General features: G+C 38.5%; 1 protein-coding gene across 1 annotated transcript in view; it reads right to left on the bottom strand.

Annotated features, from left to right (window-relative positions):
- Positions 1–20,285, bottom strand: part of TRPM3 (transient receptor potential cation channel subfamily M member 3) — a gene marked incomplete at its 5' end in the record, with an annotated part of 447,240 nt that overhangs the window by 48,681 nt on the left and 378,274 nt on the right. The window contains 8 exon segments of the mRNA XM_084503856.1: positions 1,886–2,114; positions 3,035–3,324; positions 5,331–5,360; positions 6,755–6,895; positions 7,041–7,076; positions 13,777–13,827; positions 16,392–16,526; positions 18,481–18,581. Coding sequence (XP_084359982.1) covers positions 1,886–2,114; positions 3,035–3,324; positions 5,331–5,360; positions 6,755–6,895; positions 7,041–7,076; positions 13,777–13,827; positions 16,392–16,526; positions 18,481–18,581 — 1,013 coding nt within the window.

The following is a 20,285-nucleotide window of genomic DNA, read 5'->3' as shown; positions in this document are numbered from 1 at the left end:
CCCTAGCTTGGCAGCCCACATTATGCTCATGCTAATACCGACTCCTCCTTTTCTGCCTTCTCTCTTACGCTGAGGGAGTGCAGAAAAAACATTACATTTACGTTGCTATATGCAATGAATAACACTTGGGGTATAACTGAAGAGATATCATAACAATACAAGAAGAAGTGGCCAGTCTGTATTCATAAGCACAACAGCTTTTTCTGTTTTTGCTAGAATCTCTAGAAAATCTCAGATGACAGTGAAACCAGTTAGCTTGTCAGCTGGTTGGGGCTGGTGACTGCTTGTGTTTGTCTCAACAGCAGACAGAAGGTGTGTGTTACTGAAAGCACCCAGGTTATTGCAGTTAGCAGCAGTGAGCATGTGCGCAGCCTGCTCCCAGCCTTGGACAAACTGAGCACGCGGCAGCCTGCACTGCTCCTGCACCCAGCTCATTCATCAAAGGGTAAAAAGCAAACCTGAATTCCCCGAGAGAAATCCAGGAAGGATTCACAATTGCCTCTCCCCTTCCCCTTGGTGCTGCACCTCCCTGCTGGGATGATAAGAGAATTAGGCTTCTTGCTGTTTGCCAGTTTCAATGGCATAAAATTATTTGTGGGAAATAATCCATGACTCATACTTGTCAATTATCTCTTCTCTGTGTTGCCTCCTGCTCATGGAGCCTGCTTTATCTTTAAACGGGGTCTGCTAATGAGCTTCAATGGAATAAATCACAGACTGTAAACTGAGCAAAGGATCCTTGTGAGGGGCCCAGCTATTATGAGAAGCTGAAAGGAAACAGCATGTTATCTTTGTTTATTCAGTGTGAAAGGAAGCTCTGTTTTATGACTTCAGATGTATATACTGTAAAAGTGAAAACATGCAGTGGAAAATTAGGTGCTGCGGGGACCACCACCTGGCCAGGTGGAGTATCTGCAAAGCCAAGCAAGGAACAAGGTAGCAGTCCCCCATGAAGGGCACAGAGCCCATGACAGTGCAGCTCCTGAGGGAGGATGGTGAGAATCCTGTTAGTCACTTACTCCCATTCATCATCATTACTGCATTATACACAGTATGATAATAATGCAAGCAGTCATCACCATTCTCACCATTACCAAACAACTTTTCACACAGCAAAGCAGCTGAGCAATTATCACTTCTCACACACAGAAGTCATACAGGAAAGAGAGGGCCTTCCCTGAAGGTGCTTCTCTGTCATCTAGAGGGAAGAGAAAACTCCTGACTTTGTGCTCTGGTGAGAACTCTGGTGAAAGTGGCAGCCTAGGTTTCTTCTGAACAGAAATTCACATCACAGAACCTACCTTGCTCTGTTAGCAATTATGCAGGTGGAAGTAAAGCTTAAGCACCTTTGGAAATTGGAATACCATCTGTATCCCCTTGGTTAGTTCCTTCAGGGCAATCATCAGGAAGACTGGTGGGGGATTGCAAGAACATTGTTATGCTCTCTTTGACCTGTTCTGGGGAAGGCTGTTGGATTTCTTCTACTTTTCTCTAGCTGTTAATTCACTTTCATATCCATTTTCTTTATTTAAATGTAAGAACCTTGACTAACTCCTCAAGTGTCCAGGCAGAGTGATGAACTAACTTCCTGGCTCAATTCTGATTCTGGTAACTCTCACTGACTCTGGAAGGGGCTTTGAGAAAGAAGATAATGAAAAATAAGTTATGCATTTTGAACTTGGGTTTCTGATAAGCTCTCTGATGAAATGTTAAAAACAGGAAGAATATACCCTGAAAACAGGAAGAACATACCCTGGTTAATACTACTATGAATAAGACACCCAGAATAATGTTAACTGATCATGTTGTTACTAATTTGCTCTGAGCCCCGTCACCATAAATCAAACTCCTCTGGCTATTAATTGTAGTTTAAAACAATGCTGACCTTTAGGCCAGAATTTTTGCGCATCCTGAGACGACCCATCCACATGTCTGTGAGCAACATTTGGCTGCAAGTGTGAGCTATGAAGTCCCTGTGCTTCGCTGCCACTGCGAGCTGCAGGCATGTGGCATTGCTCCAGTTCTTCAGCTCATAGGTCAGCAGTTTCATTGCCAGTTGCTCGTCTTGCTTGTATGACTGGTCCAACAGCTCCACTGCCAACTGGCCAAAGTCCCTGCAACAGAGGGACATTTGATCATTCCTGTTAGGCCACAGGGTCTAAAACACCAGAAAACACCCCTCAGGAAGTGACAGCCTCTGCAGCGGGTGCATCACCTTCCATCATGCAAACCGTGATGTTGACTGCATGCACACAAACCCACTTTTTCAAATGTGAGTGGCTAATGGTAGGCATATAAATAAATAGCCCGGCTTAGACATGCTGAGCACCCACAGCTACCAGCTGTCTTCTCCCACCTGCCTGCCCACCTCCCTGACATGTTCTGGTTGAAAAATGTTGGTTATCTGCAATCTGGAGGACTGCTACTCCTCTGTTTGCTCACGACTTCATGGTCAAGGCTCTTGGAATGAGGAGCATCGAATAAGATTTTTTGAATTATCATCATTTTCTGTCTCAGTCTTTTAAAATCAGAAAAGATTATTACGAAAAGTAGTGTTTTGTCCTGCTCACCTAAATAGGAGCTATTGGTTAATTACCACTTCTGCCTGCATAAGGTGTTCATAAGGATTTCAACAGTTGTTCTGGATAGAATGAACACAGTGCCTTGCAAAAGCACAGAGAAAGACTGCAGCCTGACTGTTGAGGCCTCAGGGAGAACTTGTACACAGAATAGATAATTCACTAACTTCTTGATACCTTCTTATTCAGAAGTTGCCTTGGTTGCAACATCGCTTATTTGGCAGACAGATTGTTTAAAAGCCATTTAGTCTTTCTCCAAAGGGAGAGAGACTTTCTCTACAATTTCCCTACAATTTAGAAGTGGAAGCAAGTTACAGAAAGAGGCAGGGTTAGCAGCATCTTTCTCTCTCTCTCTCTCTCTTTTATTAAAATTTTATTTATTTGTATTTTGTTTTTCTAATTATTATTATTATTATTTTTTTCATCTATTAAAATGTGTATGAAGGAAAATCCACCTGGAATTATGGTTCAGTTCTTGGGATATGTCATCCACCATGTCATTTTCTGATGCTTCATGGGCCATGGCTTTGCAGAGCTTACAGGCCACCAGTGCTTTAGCCATAGCCTCCTCCCCATGCTGCCAAAAGAAGAGAGCCATCTTCTGACGCTTCATAAGCACAGCCCACACCATCAGCTCATGGAACGGGAAGGGAAAATGATTGATCTCAGGGTCATCCAAGTCAATATCAACTTCTTCTTCTCTTTTCTTAGTTGTTTTCCTCCCTCGCCGCAAAGGGACATCATCCTGTGAGAATTGTAGAGATTGTTTTTTTTTTTTTTTTTTTTTTTTTTTTTTTTTTTTTTTCCCACATGAAGGAATTCAGTCAATTCACACAATGTATTGGTCAGTATCTGAGATGTCAGATACATTCCCCACAGGCTAGCCTGTTCAGCATTTTTGGATAAAATATTTAACAGCACGAAACAATGGCAATAGTATTGGTACATGCACTGTAATTATGAAGTGGGCCCATACCTAAATATAGGGAAAAAGAGCTTTGGACTATCACTCTGAACTGCTCTTTCTCCCTGAAAGCACAAAGCATGACAATGGCCAGAGCTATTTTGGAATAGCCATCATTAAAATAAAGTGAAGCATTCATTCAATTATAACATCTGTTATAAAGCATCTGCCTCATTCCTCCTACTGACAGTACATCACCAAGGGATGGTCTCATCTTTTGAAGACTTCTTCCCTTCTTACTCCTAGTGTTTTGTATCTTTATCTTCTCAAAAGAATCAGAATCACCTTTCTTTACTTCCAATCTGCTTTTCTATCCCATGCTTATCCCTTTTTTCTCCAGTTCAACATTGTTTCTGTAGTTATCCCCAAATGAGAGGGCAGGGCAATCACCAACTATATGAAGTTTAACAAGAGAAACTGCTGGATTTTGCACCTGGGATGGGGCAGCCCTGCCTGTACATACAGACTGTGAGACAAGAGGCTAGAGAGCAGCCCCATGGAAAGGGAGCTATGGGTTTTGATCATCAGCAAGTTGAACATGGGCCAGCAGTGAGCCCTGGCAGCCAAAACGGCCAGCTATACCTTGGGGTGCATCAGACACAGCACTGCTAGCTGGTTGGGGAGGGAAGGGGTTGTTCTGCTCTGTTCAGCACTGGTGTGGCCTCACCTTGAGTACTGGGTACAGTCTTGGGCACCACCATATAAAGAGGACATGAAGCTATCAGAGAGTGCCCAAAGGAGGTCTACAAAGATGGTGAAGGGTCTAAAGGGCAAGACATATAAGGAGCTGCTGATGTCCCTTGGTTTGTTCAGCCCCGAGCAGAGCAGGCTGAGGGGAGGCCTCATGGCAGCCTGCAGCTCCCTCAGGAGGGGAGTGGAGGGGCAGGCGCTGAGCTCTGCTCTCTGGGGACAGCGACAGGACCCGAGGGAATGGCATGGAGCTGGGACAGGGGAGGGTCAGGCTGGGGGTTAGGGAAAGGGTCTGCACCCAGAGGGTGGTTGGGCACTGGGACAGGCTCCCCAGGGCAGTGGACTCAACACCAAGACTGTTGGGGTTCAAGAAGTGTTTGGACAATGCTCTCAGACACATGGTCTTTTTGGGTGGTCCTGGGTGGATCCAGGAGTTGGACTTGATGATCCTGGTGGGTCCCTTCCAACTCGAGATATTCTGTGATTCTCTCTCTCTCTCTCTTGTGCACGCGCTCTTTCCAGTTTTAGCTTACTTTTAGTCTGATGTATATATATATATTTTATATATATATATATATATATATATATATATTTGTTTTCAGATACCAAATTAAAGTTGTAGTATAAATTAAACAAGCAAGAAAGCAACACTATTTGAATTATCAGGGTAGACAGAAGCATCAACAAAATTGATGAAAATTTAGCCCAAAGAAAGATTTCCGCACCAGTCTATTCAATGGCTTCATTTCTTTGAAATCTTTCTAAAAGTACATAGTAATCTGACTGAAATACTGCATAGGCTGACAGACCAAAGCATTTTGTTTAACTTTTATCAAAATAAACCTGATGCACAGAGGTGGCAGAGCCTTCTTTTCTTTTGCCTACCTGTTAGATTTTTATTAAGAAATGTTTCTTAATCTGGCCCTTGCATAAACAAATTATCTGGACGAAAATTACAACTGATGTGGCACATTACTCATTAAAAATTTGAAAACAACTATTGGTGCCTTCATCAGTGTGAACTTTAATATTATCAGGATACCATTTATATTTGTCAAAGAAGAAAAAGACAATAAGATTTATCACAGGTCACCTACCTCCATTCCCAACAGTTTCAGGGCTTTTGGCTGTACAAAAAAGTTAGAAAAATGTTATTTCTCCCAGAAGGGTGATGAAAAATTACAACTATATGTGTATATATACATACATGAGTGTGCAATGCAATGTATAACATATAGAATATAAAATATGCAATATTTAATGTAAATAATCTTTATATAATGAAATGTAAGGTAATATACTACACACATATAAATCAAATAAATATCTGCATACATGTGTTTAATTCAACCTTGAGTTTGACTCTATTTCACCAAAACAAACAACAGAAGACATACATATGGATTCAGATGTAAATTCCAGCTGGATTGTGTCTGTTCTAGTAGAATGGAAACAGGAATTACTGCTAAGAGACTGCATGAGAGAGTTTCTGAGGAGTGCTTCAGTATTTTGGCCATTTACTTGGCAAGCTTTTATTGATACGAATCTGCTCTACATGTTGTGTCAATGTCTGTGAAGTCTCTGCTTAAATGTTTTTCTTATTGGAATATGACTAAATGAAGGAGGTCTCTCCTGGCAGTTTTGGTTACTACCCTTCCTCTCAAAAGTGAAGTATGAACATATAGGGAAAGAAAGAACCCCCTTGTTATGTGTTATGGCTGTAAATTTCCTTAGAGCTGTTGACTTTGAACAGTATTCAGTAGTATGTATATTTGCTAAAACCTGGACTGAGGCATGAAATGAAAATGTGAGGCAAAAATAGGCAAAGAACTACAAATCTTGCTGGCAAAAGTTGATCAGAATTTCCTTCAAGTTGGATTGGGTTGGTGGCATTATTATTACAATAGGCATATTTTATGCTTTAGAAAGATAATAAATTTACTTTGGATTCAAAATTTTGAAACCTATCAGGCAAGAAAACTCAAAAAAAAAAAAAATATCAGAAAGGTATTTTTGCTATGATCTCACTGACTTAGCTGGAGAGACATGCAAGCGCTAAAACCTGCTTTGAGTGATGGGTTTTTTTGCTCACATAGCTTCTGGCCACAATCAAGAGGATGAGTCCTGAGATAGGACATGAATCTATAAAATAAAACAAGTTTTCTCAAGTCAAACCCAGGTGCCCTGTGGTATTGTTGGTACAAATCAAAAGACTGGTCTTTTGAAAGCTGTGGATAATTACAGATTTTAAATCCAGGGGAGGCTGCTTTATGTCATGGTCTCACCAGGGCAGCAGGACAGCTCAACCCAGTAATTTTTTAATTAAACTCATAAAAAAATGCAGCTGACTTACTACAGTGCATTTCAATGAAATAGCTGCTATGTAAGTAATGGAAATGAATCTGTAGACAGAATAGTGTGTGCATGCAGATCCCCCCCAAAGCCTGGAACCATCCAAGAAACTATTGCAATCCCTGCCAGTGGGTGCAGTCACACAGAAGAGAAGCAATTTGTTCCTTACTCTCTTGGGGCCAAATAAATTGTGGTACAGTGTTCTGAACCGTTTTCGGGTGTAATTGCAGCGATATGCTCCTCCCATCAGGTACTCTATCACCAAGCCAATATCAATCAGGCTAATTCGATAATCAGGAGGTAAATTTCCCTGTAACAAAAATAAGTAGGATTGTGGGGGAGGGAGAAATAATTATTATTGGTATTGTTAAATATACTTCATAAAGATGTTAGAATGAAATAAATTAAAATAGTTAAAAACAATAATATATTATTATACTGGTTAATTAATTCACCTTAAAATAGATCCAACCGAAACCTGGATATTCTCGCTTGGAAAGAAGACATAAGTTAAATAAGAAGTTGAAGAACTTGTTGATAGTAACAGAAGATAACGTCAGTACACAGTGCTCATATTCTTCAGCTGGGAAAACAAGGAACATGACTGCAGAACAAAAAGCACGAGGTTCAGCGCACTGGAAAGGTCAGGCACAGTTGCTGAGCCCTAGTCTTGCAGGACAGCACCTCTGCTGCACCATCTGTCCCCCACATCTCTTGTCCTGGAATCTCACGTCTCTGTTGGCATCTCTTTGCACTGCATCATCTGCACTGCTGAGACACTGTGAAGTGACATTGTGCAAAATTGATAGTTTGCATGAAACCAGCTTCTACATGTGATCTTCCCATCCTGAAGTGTTTCCTTGCCACATTCCAGGAAAGGAAGGACAGTGAGGAACAGATATGTTAGCTACTCTAGAAGACTTACACACATGTTCTGGTGTTGATGTACAAGTAGAATACTATAATTGGTTAAATTTCACGCATATTATGAGGAAAATGTATGTATAAAAGTGAGTATGAAAATTGTAATAAACAAAATATCTGTGGTTAATTCTTTGGGGGTTGACCAAGAAGAAAAATATAGGACCAGCAATTTTTCTAGATGGGCCCTCCTTGCACTTCCAAGGTATTTTACTGAAAACTCCTCTAAGTACTCCACAGTAATCTTGCTACCTAACTTCCTGAAGTGCCAAGGAGTTTGTGTTCCAGAAGGGCAAACTGTGATTGTGGCAAGGGTCATTAGCAGGATCCTGAAAAATATTTCTACATACTCACTCTTCTACTTCTGTCCCATTCTTATTTCTGCTAAATAGAATATGAATATCCTCTGACTTCAGCATGCACCTTTCATTTAGAAGGTAAAAAGAACTGTAAATACATTCATATACACTCTGTGAACTCCCTTACAGATATCTTCTTTCTCTTTATTGTTGGGTCTGGAAATGGTAACACTGGTTTGAGTTCTGGGATATGCATATCTTGCTTACACTATGAAGAAAGACTTCAATAACAGGTTGTCTCTTCTGCATTTTAGTTTGAACCTTTGAATCAAGTGGGTATTTCTGTTCTCATGGAACAGTAAGTCTGACAAGACACCTATCAGGCCAGAACAAATTCAGAGTGAGTTCTCAGTGATGTGCTGGTGCTGTTGGGGCTCTCTTGCAACAGAAGATCAAAGGCCCAGCACCAGCACAGCTGCTTTTCTGTTTCCCCATGGAGACTCTGCAAGGCAAACTCTGGTCCATTTTCAGGAGGAGAGGATTAATGGACAGGGGACACACCCAAATCAAAAGTTACCTCTTTCTGTAAATCATTGCTACTGAATTTTTTGGACAGCAGTTCATGGTTCAGCAAGCAGTTCCCTACTGGAAAAGAAGGCATGATTCAGAAAATTCTGAATAGGTCACCCAAATTTGGAGATCTCATTAAGGACTGTACAGATTTACAACTTGGTCCTGTATGTTATAGTGCAATAGATGTGGCCACAAATTAAAGGTAGAAAGAGAAGTAAGTAGTCTGTCTGTGAACTGCAAGTGGTAGCTTTGGAAAAAAAAAGAGACTTTAGCAAAAAAAAAAAATAATTTGTACAGTCAACATTGCAGAAGAACCAGGAAATTATATTTTTTTTTGCTTCAAAATTATTCAGTCCACTTTAATAAAATAATCTCATTTCCTATAATGATATACAGCACAGATTACAGTTAGCCTGTGGCTCTTTTTATGTGATCATCAAAAGAAGGTTAATAATTCACATGAAGCAATTTTATGACTGCCTTGTCTTGCTTGAAATATCTGCATGTCTGCCTGGCTTCTCTGCAGATTTGCTTATTACATTCAGAGCAGAGAGGCACTAATGGAGAGCAGATGGCACCTGGTTCTGCAAAAGAGATGAAATGGATGCAAAGATCCGCCTTCCTCTTCTACTTCAGCCAGGAAAAGAGAGCTTATTTCAGTCTCTGCTCACCATGGTACTGACAGCATGCTAAACGGCTGAGGAAGTAGAGAGCGAAGTAGCACTGTGGTGCACAGGCACTGGGTTGAAATTCAAAGGGATGTAAGATCAAGCAAATTTAGTGGCAAAAGGTGAACTGCCAACTGTGTTTCAGTGCTGTCACTTGGCATATCCTTCTCCAGACTTCCTACTCTTGGCCAGTCTGATAGGGGGAATATTGCTATGATTTGCAGGACTGCCTATTAGATCAGTTTATTTGAAACCAGACATTTCTATTCTGAACAGTTTAAAGAAAAATCAACATAAAGCTAAAATTTTAACCCTGCCATGTTTATTTGTTTTCCCAAATATTCTCCCCTTTCCAGAATGCTTAAGACAATGACACTTTTTTTTTTTTTTTTTTTTTTTTTTTTTTTTTTTTTCTAGAACAAGGTTGAAGGCACTAGCAGAAGTGGGAGTAAAAAAGACAGAGTTGTATTTCTTCAGCAGACTCCTGGTGTCTTAATATAAGAGACTGAAACTGAATGTTTCAATGTTATTAGCTTAAAAAACAAAAACAAACAAACAAAAAACACCCAAAAACTGTGCAATTAACAAAGTACAACAGGGTTCAAGCTGCATCATGCATTACAATGTGTGACTTCCTTGATTGTTCAGAACAGCAATCAGTTGTTCTGATTTCTGAAATTTCATAAAGAGATTTAGATTAAAAAAGTTAAATATAGTTACTTTAATGAAAGATGCTCCTAAACCTTCTAGATAATACTGAAATGCTTTGCTTCAGAAAACTCCTAAAATCACAGCAGAAATATATATTTTATGCAGACATACTGGTAAGCATGGATCCATGCTAATAAACATAGAATTGCTTTTCCAAAGTGATCAGCCCTAATGAAGCCAATTAGACTAGCCTTGTCAAAGGGGGTATGCGTATATCAAAAGGTCTGCTGTACCAGCAGATACCTTGAACTACCCCAACAGTGGTGATCTGCCTATACACAAAACATACTGGTGCAAGTGACAGAACACCTCTGAGAGTAGCAAAAAATTTGGGCGGGATAATTCCAGAGACAGAGAACTCCAATGACAGAGAAGGTTTTTTTTTTTTTTGGGGGGGGTGGAGGGGGGAGGTGTGGTAAGTGTGTGAGAGATACCCCAATTAATAATATGTTAAACTTTTAATGCTGAGACAAAATTTCTATCGCTAATGCACTACTCTTTTCCTGAAGAACCTTCAACTTTAAAACACAATTAATCAGTTTTAGTATTTTTTTTCATCTCGTGCATTTTTATGTTCAGCTGATATATAACCTCTGATTTTGCATACTGAGAAGATAATATTTTAAAAATTCTGTTTAATACCTGCTAGTTCTCTGGAAGAATAGACAGTAGTGACAGTCCAAAATAAAGGCTTTGAAAACATATGCTACCCCACAGTAAGATTAAGACATGTTTATTATGTACCAGTTTTGAATTAAAGAAGAAATCGATCTGTTAATTTTCAATACTCATTAGCAAGTTGCAGCAAAGGAGTTTTTCCTTACAAGCAACCTGTAGAGGGCAATGTCTGCTTATGAATATGATGACAAGCTCAACCACTGTTCCTTTCTCTGGACGCATCAGTTTGTACAAAGAAGGGAAAAAGTCAACCATGTCAGTTAAATTCTGTACCCCTGACAGAAGGTGTCAAAAAAATCACGATAAAAACGATGCAGGCAGAGTTGGCCTCGTCTGTAGTTATGGAACTGGGAGGATCAAAAAGAGAGATGAACACAGTTCTCTCTAAAGCAGAGCCATGAAGAAGTAATTTGCCTTATTAATTGACATATCTAGAATTTAAGTCCTCCGATTATGGTAAATTCTTTAAGAGTCTTTCTCTGGGCCTCTGCAGTTTGCTGCCTAGGCTGACAGTCTTTATAGCAATTTGCATTCAGGAATCCAATAATGAATTAAATATTTTATTTTGTAATTTTATATGTTTGTGTGTGTATTTGTGCATGCCTGTGTGTGCATTCTCAGGGTATGTGAATGTGACTTCTGTTGTGCAGCTTTTTTGTGCAAATAGGCAGACAGAGTGGTCTGTCAAAAACCTCCAAGTGATTTTTATAGCTTTGTAATAAAGTGACATTAAAGAATAGGAGGAGCGGCTGAGGGAACTGGGTTTGTTCAGCCAGGAGAAGAGGAGGCTCAGGGGCAACCTTATCGCTCTCTATAGGTACCTTAAAGGAGGCTGTAGCGAGGTAGGGGTTGGTCTGTTCTCCCACATGCCTGGTGACAGGACAAGGGGGAACGAGCTAAAGTTGTGCCAGGGGAGTTTTAGGTTGGACCTTAGGAAGAACTTCTTTTAGGCATTGGAATGGGCTGCCTAGGGAAGTGGTTGAGTCACCATCCCTGGAGGTCTTTAAAAGATGTTTAGATGTTGAACTTAGTGATATGATTTAGTGGAGGACTTAGCGTTAGGTCAGAGGTTGGACTTGATGATCTTGAGGTCTCTTCCAACCTAGACAATTCTGTGATTCTGTGAATACTTCTATACTTTGTAAGCAGCTCTTTTCTGATGGATAATTCACAATTACTTAGATGAAAATAACTTTCAGTAGCATGTACCTTTGTGCATAATGCAGGTTTTATAATTGGGATGCAGGCATAAAAAAGTCACATAATATGCATGTCCTTCAAGTGTTGTCTCAAGGTGATACACTACATGGTTGTGTTTATGATTTGTAATTAAAGCTGAAAGTTTAGGTATCTGGCTTCAATATATATATATGTATATATATATATTACATATATACTTTTATCTATATATATGTATATATTATACTCAAAAACTAGCATCAGCAACATGGTCTGGTTTTCATGTACAGTGGGCCATTTAACTGTCAAATAGCAATATCCATTAAGAAGTTATTTCCAAGAAGGTGTTTTCATTTAAACTGGTGTCAGATCTGTTGACAGATTTACAGCTTGGTTGATTGGTGAGATATCTGATTGCTTGGGTACAGTCTATAGTGAGCCGTCACATTTTTTCTTGTGAACTGTAGTTGTTCCTCATCACTGACAAAATGAGCAATACATCCACAGAGGTACAGTATTCCCTGAAGAAAGTGCTGGGGGGCTACCACAGACTATTCATTTTCAAAGCCCTTAACTATATTCAAATAACACTACATGTTGTCTTCACATAGTGAGAGTTGCTGGAGACTTCAGATGTGGATAGAGGAAAGAAAGATGCATTTAAGGAAAAAATCACTGTTGCCTAATATCTAGCAATCAATGTGGACAAATAATATCATTAAGTATAATGTAAGTACATTTAATGTCAATGCCTATCAATGTACACCTACAAGTAATGATCCTATTTGACTATTTTCATTTTTCAAGAGCTCCTTAAAAAAACATCTTTCCTTATTGACTCAGATAAAGATGATACTATTTTTCTACTCAAGGCTTTGAAAAAGGACTTAGAAAGGTGATGCTGGTAGGAGTTTGAAAAGTCTGTTTTAAAGTAAAGAGAATCACACTTGTTTCAAATTCTTAAAGGCACACAGAGAACAGCATATTTAGTAAAAAAATGAATTAGTTAACTTGGAGAAACAGACAGTCTAAATGTGTTCCAGCTTTTCTCTGCTCCAGCCAAGGGGTTGTGTTCGTGAGAACAGTTTTGTTTTTTTGACATTTCACATTTTTTGATGTAACTTAATGTACTATATAAGTGAACAGTAATGGTGCCATGTAACATACTAAACAAAGAAAAACATCAGAACCTCTCTAAATATAACTACTGATTATTCCGTAGCATTATTTAATAGAAAGATGAATTCCGAAGCATTGCCACTCTCCTTCCCTATTTTCTTTCAGTTCTGCTCAGCTACGTGTGACAGAAACCACGAAAGGCTGTGCTTTTACAAAAAATTTCCATTCCCTTCTCTCTAACTCTTCCCATGTACAGAAATCTGTCCTCTCAAGTACACCAGCCTTGATATTCAAGTTACACAGTGAACAAGGTTCCAATCTGCACATGCTTGGGAAGAATATCCAAGCTGATGAGGTCAGTTACAGGGTAAATCTCCTTACTTGATCCTTATATTTAAAGGATGACAGACTTTTATTTTTGCTGCTGCTGTAACCCTTAATCCTGCACAGCAAATACCTAAAGGTTTTTGGCGTCTCCTCCCTGTCTCTATATCTCTCTATGTTTCTGCCCTACCTTATTAATGGCTATTTATAATTCAAGATGCTGGAAATTAACTTGATAAGAGGACAGTGAGAAAATTTGTGCTATCTTTTTTTATATGTTTCTTCTGAGGAAGACAGCTACATCATACTACAAAACACAGAACGAGGAACCATTTCAATGAACTAGGAACCAACACAAAGGTAACAGCTATTTCACAGACTCAAAAGTTAATTAAAAAAATGGAAATTAACTTTGATGATAGTTGCAGGTATGGAAAAATACAGATAACAGCATAAATCCACAGGGAATACAAGAGCCTACAATTCTGCTAGCAGAAGTGCTATAACCCAAGCATCTAAGATCACAGCAAAAGCAATCCCAATAACTTGCTAATTGTGCATTGTATGCAGAAAGTTAATATTCAGTACAGACAAGACATTCTGTAACAGCAGGGAAAGGAGAAGGTTCTAACTGAAAGCTCATGCAAAACAGAGATTGTATCTAGCTACAGAAAGCAATCATGACATTATTTCCAACCTACCGTCTACTGGGCTCTTACCTTTTTGACATCCCTGACTAGATGATACAGAGTGTTGGATGGTCCATGTCTCTGCAAAGGACAAATACAGAAGAATAAAATAGTTTTGCATTGTCCAGGGCTATGCAACATATAAATGCTGAAATAGGTGTCTCAGTTTAGTAGCTTAAGAATCAGACAACTGAGAACACTTCAGATGTAGTGTCATATGTATATATTTTTTAATCAGTTAAAAGTGTAGTGTTTTGACTGACTTCTTTCACACAAAATACTTCAGAAAGGAAACCACAACAACTGCCATACTACATCAAATCTAAGGTCCTAGTCATGCTGACTAGTCTCCAGCACAATGTGCAGAACCTCTGGATGAGAGTGGAAAGAGGAGCAGCAGGTTAGGCACCAGCCCTGCTGTGCTCAGCATCTCCACTTCCACTGTTGTTGACTCAGAGAACCCCTGTGCCAGAGTCTGCATCTGTGTTGTTCAGACAGCAACTAATAGTACATAGAGTCTGTGAATTTGCCTAATCTTTTGAATCCTGACCTGACATGGAAAGATCTCACAGAAATGACTCCCACAATTTTATTTGCATTTTGTGTGGAGAAGTACATTGATTTCAGTTGTGTTTTTGTACAGTTTCTGACATTTTCATACATTTTAGTAGGAGGCCTCCTTAGCTATGACTGGCAATACGTGAGATGATTGCATATGTCAGTATTTCCATACATACACTTCTCTGTGCTTATCAACAGAATTTTAGGTACCCCAGTCACTGAAAGTGATGAGACTTTTCCTGCAATTCTTCATGAACAGTTTCAAATTTTCCTGTCAGAAGAGATGCCAAACCACCTGTACATATTGTCTCTTCAGTAGTCTCTGTCACATCATCTCTAAATAGACTGTATAACAGTGACCCTTGCATAAGCCCTTGAATCAATCATCTTTTGCGGTGAAAACAGACCATGTATCACTACTTCTTTCTATACTTTAAGCAGCTTTTTTTTTTTGTTTTTTTCCCCTTTTCTTCTATGCTATGACAGACAAATTTCTTTAGTAACCTTTGAGGATGAACATTATTAAATACTTTTTGGAAACATAGGTGTATGAAGTAGAACTTCTTCATTCTCCTGCACGTTGACTTCAAAAATTGTAATAAATTTCTAAGGTTTTGCATTTTCCTACAGAATCCATGTGTACTTTTTTTTTTTTTTTTTCCTTCTTGACATAAAATTGATCCCCGTCTCTATTAATTCAATTCTTTATTGTATTTTTAGACATCTGCCATGACAAAAGTCAATTTCACTGCTCTGTAGCTTCCCAAGTCACTCTCAGGGCTATAATTGAAATTAAATAGTTCTTATTTGGTCATTTTCTGGTTTTTATGTTGAGGCTATCATGGATGCATGTCTTTTATCACAATTGCTAGCTTAGTGATTTCACAGATAAGGTCTTTTGGAATTCTTGCATGAATAAGTTACGGTGATTTCTATAGTTCACATAAAATTTATTCTAAAAGGTCTTATTTTAGATGTTGAAAGTTAGGGTTTCCTCAGACCTATGCCCTATAAGAACTCAGCTTGGTACAAATAATACAGTGTTTATCTTTGTGACAAGAAATCTCATAGGCCTTCTGTTCTTAGTGTATAGATGTTAGATATTTGGCAAGATTTAAGTGATCAAAGATGGGGCATTCTGGCTATATATTGGCATAGGTACTTGTTCCTCCATATTTTGCCTGAATTTAATGAATTCTCACATTTGATTTTTTTGAAAGACTGACTTCTGGTCACCATCACAAAACACCTCTGGATAATAGCCCAGTGTGGAAGCTTATGGTGGCAGGGCTTTGAAAGCTACTGGCAAAATAAAATTTTTTGAAAAGCCCTATGCACTATACCATGGCCTCTTTTCCACAGATAGAGCTTGTAATCCTAAAACTTAGGCAAAGCTTGAAGAATTTTTTCCATACCACTGTACCAATTCAAATGCCTTTGTTTTTCTCAGTAGGTGATTATGATCTCAATGCCAGAATGTGTTTTAGAGTTGGGAACTCAGAAGTGATTTGAACCTGTGCAGTTTTATGTACATCATAAAGGTAAAAATATAAAACTTGCAAACAGGCTTTTAAACATCAAAACTGTAATTTTTGGAACATTCTGTGAGGACACAGTTAAGTTTTTCACCGTAAAGACATGTGGCCCTCCTGAAATTATCACATTACACCTTTAACTTCAGAATATTATCCTAATAAGTTTTCTATTATTTGTTTTATAGTGTGTGAGTTTGATTAACCTTTGCAAGACTTTTCCGGGCTTGTAAATTCAGGAGTCATATATCACAATGATACAGGCCCCAGCTTGCTAATTACTGCCTTCCAGCCAGTGCATTCATATTGGATGTACAATGACCAGAAATCAGCCAGTACTGTGTGGGGCTTAATCAAAGTTTCATAAAATATGTACAACAGTTCAGGTGGGCAAGACACAGTGTGATCCATTAGAGACAAAGCTAAGAGAAAGCGTGCACTTCTAACATGGAAAATTTCTGCAGCAGATGTTGGCTACCTTGTTGTTGCGATATGAGTGGGGGTTAGAACAATGAATACAGAGTAAGAAAATTTGCCTTAGGTTGGTCCTACCGTATTGTACAATTCCTCTAGCCGGGAGATGGTGAGAAACCGATGCATGCTTACTCCATTTTCTATGAGTAATTTCACAAAATCCACTCTGTCCAACACCAGTGCATCCAGCATTGCTTGCTCAAGGGAGCCCACCTGCAAAGCAAGTGATTATTTCAGGCCATTCCTGGGCTTCACAGGCCATATCCGGCTTGTCCTGTCACTCTGGCAAAAGCAGGAAAACGTGGCAAAAATTGTAAAGTTTTATTTATTTATTTATTTTGAGTTCACTTAAAATGGGGGTAATAGCAATTTTAGTCTATATTGGTTTCTCTGATTCAGGACAGCATTTCAGAAATGAGTGTCAGAGTGTTAAGATAGGTGGAAATCCAGATAAGGAACAAAGAACCAAAACATAGTAAACTGGTGATAGTACCTCTCCACTATTCAGTATCTCATTATTTTCTTTATATCATTCTTTCCTGAGGAATATTTTGTTTATATTGTGTATATTTGTTATGTATACAAACACTTTAATTCTATCTTTACCAGCCTTTTCCTCAGTTTGTGATGTTGAGACTCAAGGAAACTTTGACACTCAGGAAGTGGAAATCGTTTCAAAAATAGCATATCTTTGAAGGCCCAAATGCAAGAGGTCTTCCTATACATAGCCTCTTCTTTTACATTACTTTCAGGCTGGGGAGAGGTGGAGGGATGAGAATGTACTTCATGCTTTCAGCTTCTAGCTTGCAAAATAATTACATCTTGCAGCATATATATATTGTATTATATTATTTATTGTATTATATTATTTATTTATTCTATTATTTGTATGTTTGTTATGCTATGTTATGTTATGTTATGTTATGTTATGTTATGTTATGTTATGTTATGTAATTGCTATGATGTAGCAATAAAGATAAGGACAGCTTAGTACCTTTTAAATGTCTGCTATGTTTTGTTGCATACATATGCCCAGTATTTGGAAGCAAAATAAAAAGTCTTTTTCTCTCCATAATGGAAAATGCAAGGATTTTTGAAATTAGTTTTAAGGTGCAGCAAACTTGAGAAACTACATTTTAAAGAAGGATATTTAACCAGAAAATATTTCCTTTGTAATAATTTTCCTATTTGGAAACACAAATGCTCATGCAATGAACACATGAATTTTTCATGACAGTGACAAAACAATTGTCACAGTAATGAACATTGTGATTCAACTAAACCTTCTGAGTGAAGATGTAGTAGATTTTAAAGGTGGAAACAGTGTTTTTCAGCTTTTGCTGGGTAGCTTTTACCACTGCAAAAATTGCATTGTAAATGGGGTGTTATGATACTAGAGACTGCTACACCACTGCCCCTCACAAGGTCCAATAGCCCCTCTATTTACTGCTGTCACACTCCAGTGGAGTAGCTCTGCCTGCGGTGCATCTTGGGGGACAGTGCTGGCTAGGGACCTGTCCCCACAGCTGGTAGCTGGAGCATAGGATGGGCAAGATGTGAAGCAGGCAGTTGGGTGCAAAGTAACACTAGGTACAAAATTAACACTGGCTTAGGTTTTGAACCACAGCTCATTTGTGGTAATATCACAGCACAGCTCTCACGGTCCACCTGATGACCTCCCTACACCTGTGCAGCATCATTTGGTTATGAAATCATTGTGAACTTCGGTATTTTCAAGTAAAACATATAAGATGAAGAACAGAAAGAACAGAAAGAAGTTTCACCTTTCCTTTAACTTACAGACCGATATCTTAGCACAGCTGTTAAGAAATGCTTGTTTTTCTCAGGTTGCAGAATCGTTTCTTTCAATTCTTGATAGGGTATCAAAGTGCTGCTTTTTTTTTTGTTTTGTTTTTTTGTTTTTTTTTAGAGGTGTGGCCTCAGTGTTAAGGTATCGCTAGATGTCATCATTGCCTTGAACAAGTGAACACATAGCTATCTGTAGCCTTACCTGCCTTCAGTAGCTATGAATGGATACTTTGTATTTGACAGGAAACATGACCCAGTACCAAAACATTGTAAAACCAACAAAGACAAAAGAATAGATTTAATATGGTGTAAGGTTTAAGGTGTTTTCTGTAGAAGATGATGTATATATATACTGTACCGGCCACTGCTGCCCATAAATAAAGATCTGACTTCGAGCGATGTCTACTCTGTTCCAGGCTAATGCTAGGCTCAGCTGATCGGGAGCAGATGCGTTCGCTCCTGTGAAAACAGAGGGAAGTGTGGAAAAGATAGGAGGAGAAAGAAGAAATGGCATACATTAGGCTCAGTCAAGAAATCACCTTGATAATTCCTATTAATCAGGAATCTCACAGACATAATTCCTGCAACTGATCTCTTAATACGTACCAAAACCCAAAGCTTCTATTATCCCTGCAATAAAAGCCTTGTTCTCACACCCTCCTTGAAAATTTTCCTATGGATATTGGCAGCTGCAATTTTCAATGGAGTGAACTAGTTTCCCTCATCTCAGATGGGAAATCACAGAAGAAGCCAGGAAGTGTATTGATCTGGTACAGGAATACACACACACACACATGTATGCGCACACACGCACACATGCATGCACACATGCACATATAGCAGTTACAAATGGGTTCAACTCACAAAGGCACTACCAATTTAAATAAACATACATTTTATACACTTCTTTTATGCCTTTGTGCCTGTACGAGCATAGGAATTCCTCCTCAGTTTGTAGTTTGGGGTCCTGGTGGAATAAGTTTCCCTTCACATGTGATATTCACATAAGAAAACATGCTAAAAATCTGCTGTCAAAGTATAATATATGACAATTAAATAAGTAACCATGCAGATGATAAGATGGGTTTGGAGCTGTTTGTTTGTGGAAGGGAGGGTATATTTTCTCTTTAGAGACATTCTGTGGGACATTCCTGCCCTGCTGTGCTTTATTAATATTTCACTAAGGACTTCAAGGCTATTAACTGTTTTGTAGTATTTGTGCTTCAGTGTCACAGTGAGAACTCACCTGTATGAACTGAACAACTGAATCAAAAGGGCCCTTCAACTTTTAACTACCTACTGGTTTACAGAGATTAGATGATTGTATACAGGGTCATTTTTTAAAGGCCTAATACCTTCACTTTTTCTTGTCTTCATTATTTCATATGCCAACAAATGGTCCTCATGGAGAGAGAACAAGCTAAAGTTTTTCTTTAGTCAAAGCAGATTTGTCAACATTCTAGTGCTATTAAAAATCAAGTACTGTTTCATCTGAAAGAGGACTCTAAAATTAGAGGCATAGAAAACAAATGGCATAATATGCTGGCCACTGAAATCTTCTTTGAAGGATCAGTTCAGCAGACTTTAGGGAAACAGCCTACAGCTGTTTCCTAACTCATGGCTTTTCAGTCAGTTCACTGCCATGAAACTTTGCCAAATACTTGAACTTATCTAAAGAAATTGTTTGGTATATATATCTAGATCACTTTGATTTTATTTCAGAAAGGAGCTCTGATAAAAAGGCAGGTGGTGCAGGAGCAGAGGGATGAATAAAAATGAATACAAGAAGAAAAAGCAATGAAAACAGTCAAACTCCTTTCTGTGACCAAGAAGTGACAAAAATCCTTTGGTTCTCATTTCTATATATTATGATACAGACAAAAGCTCTTATGGGAGACCCCACAGGTGATGATTCCAATGATTTCTGAACCTTTCTCTTTCTGAATTTCATATGCAAGTAACATACAACTTTCAAGAACAGAATATATTTACCTCTAGGAATAAAAATATTTACCTCTACAATTTTATTTATGAAATCTTAAAACAAACAAACAAGCAAACAAACAAACAAAAAAAATGCACTGCGTACAACAGTATAAATTAATAATAGAGAGAGAATAGTTTTTCCCTTTTTCCAAAGCAAACAACAGTATCTCTCAAAAC

This window comes from Aythya ferina, assembly GCF_964211825.1.
Source record: "Aythya ferina genome assembly, chromosome: Z".
Taxonomy (NCBI): domain Eukaryota; kingdom Metazoa; phylum Chordata; class Aves; order Anseriformes; family Anatidae; genus Aythya; species Aythya ferina.
This window is presented reverse-complemented; position numbering and strand designations above follow the sequence as displayed.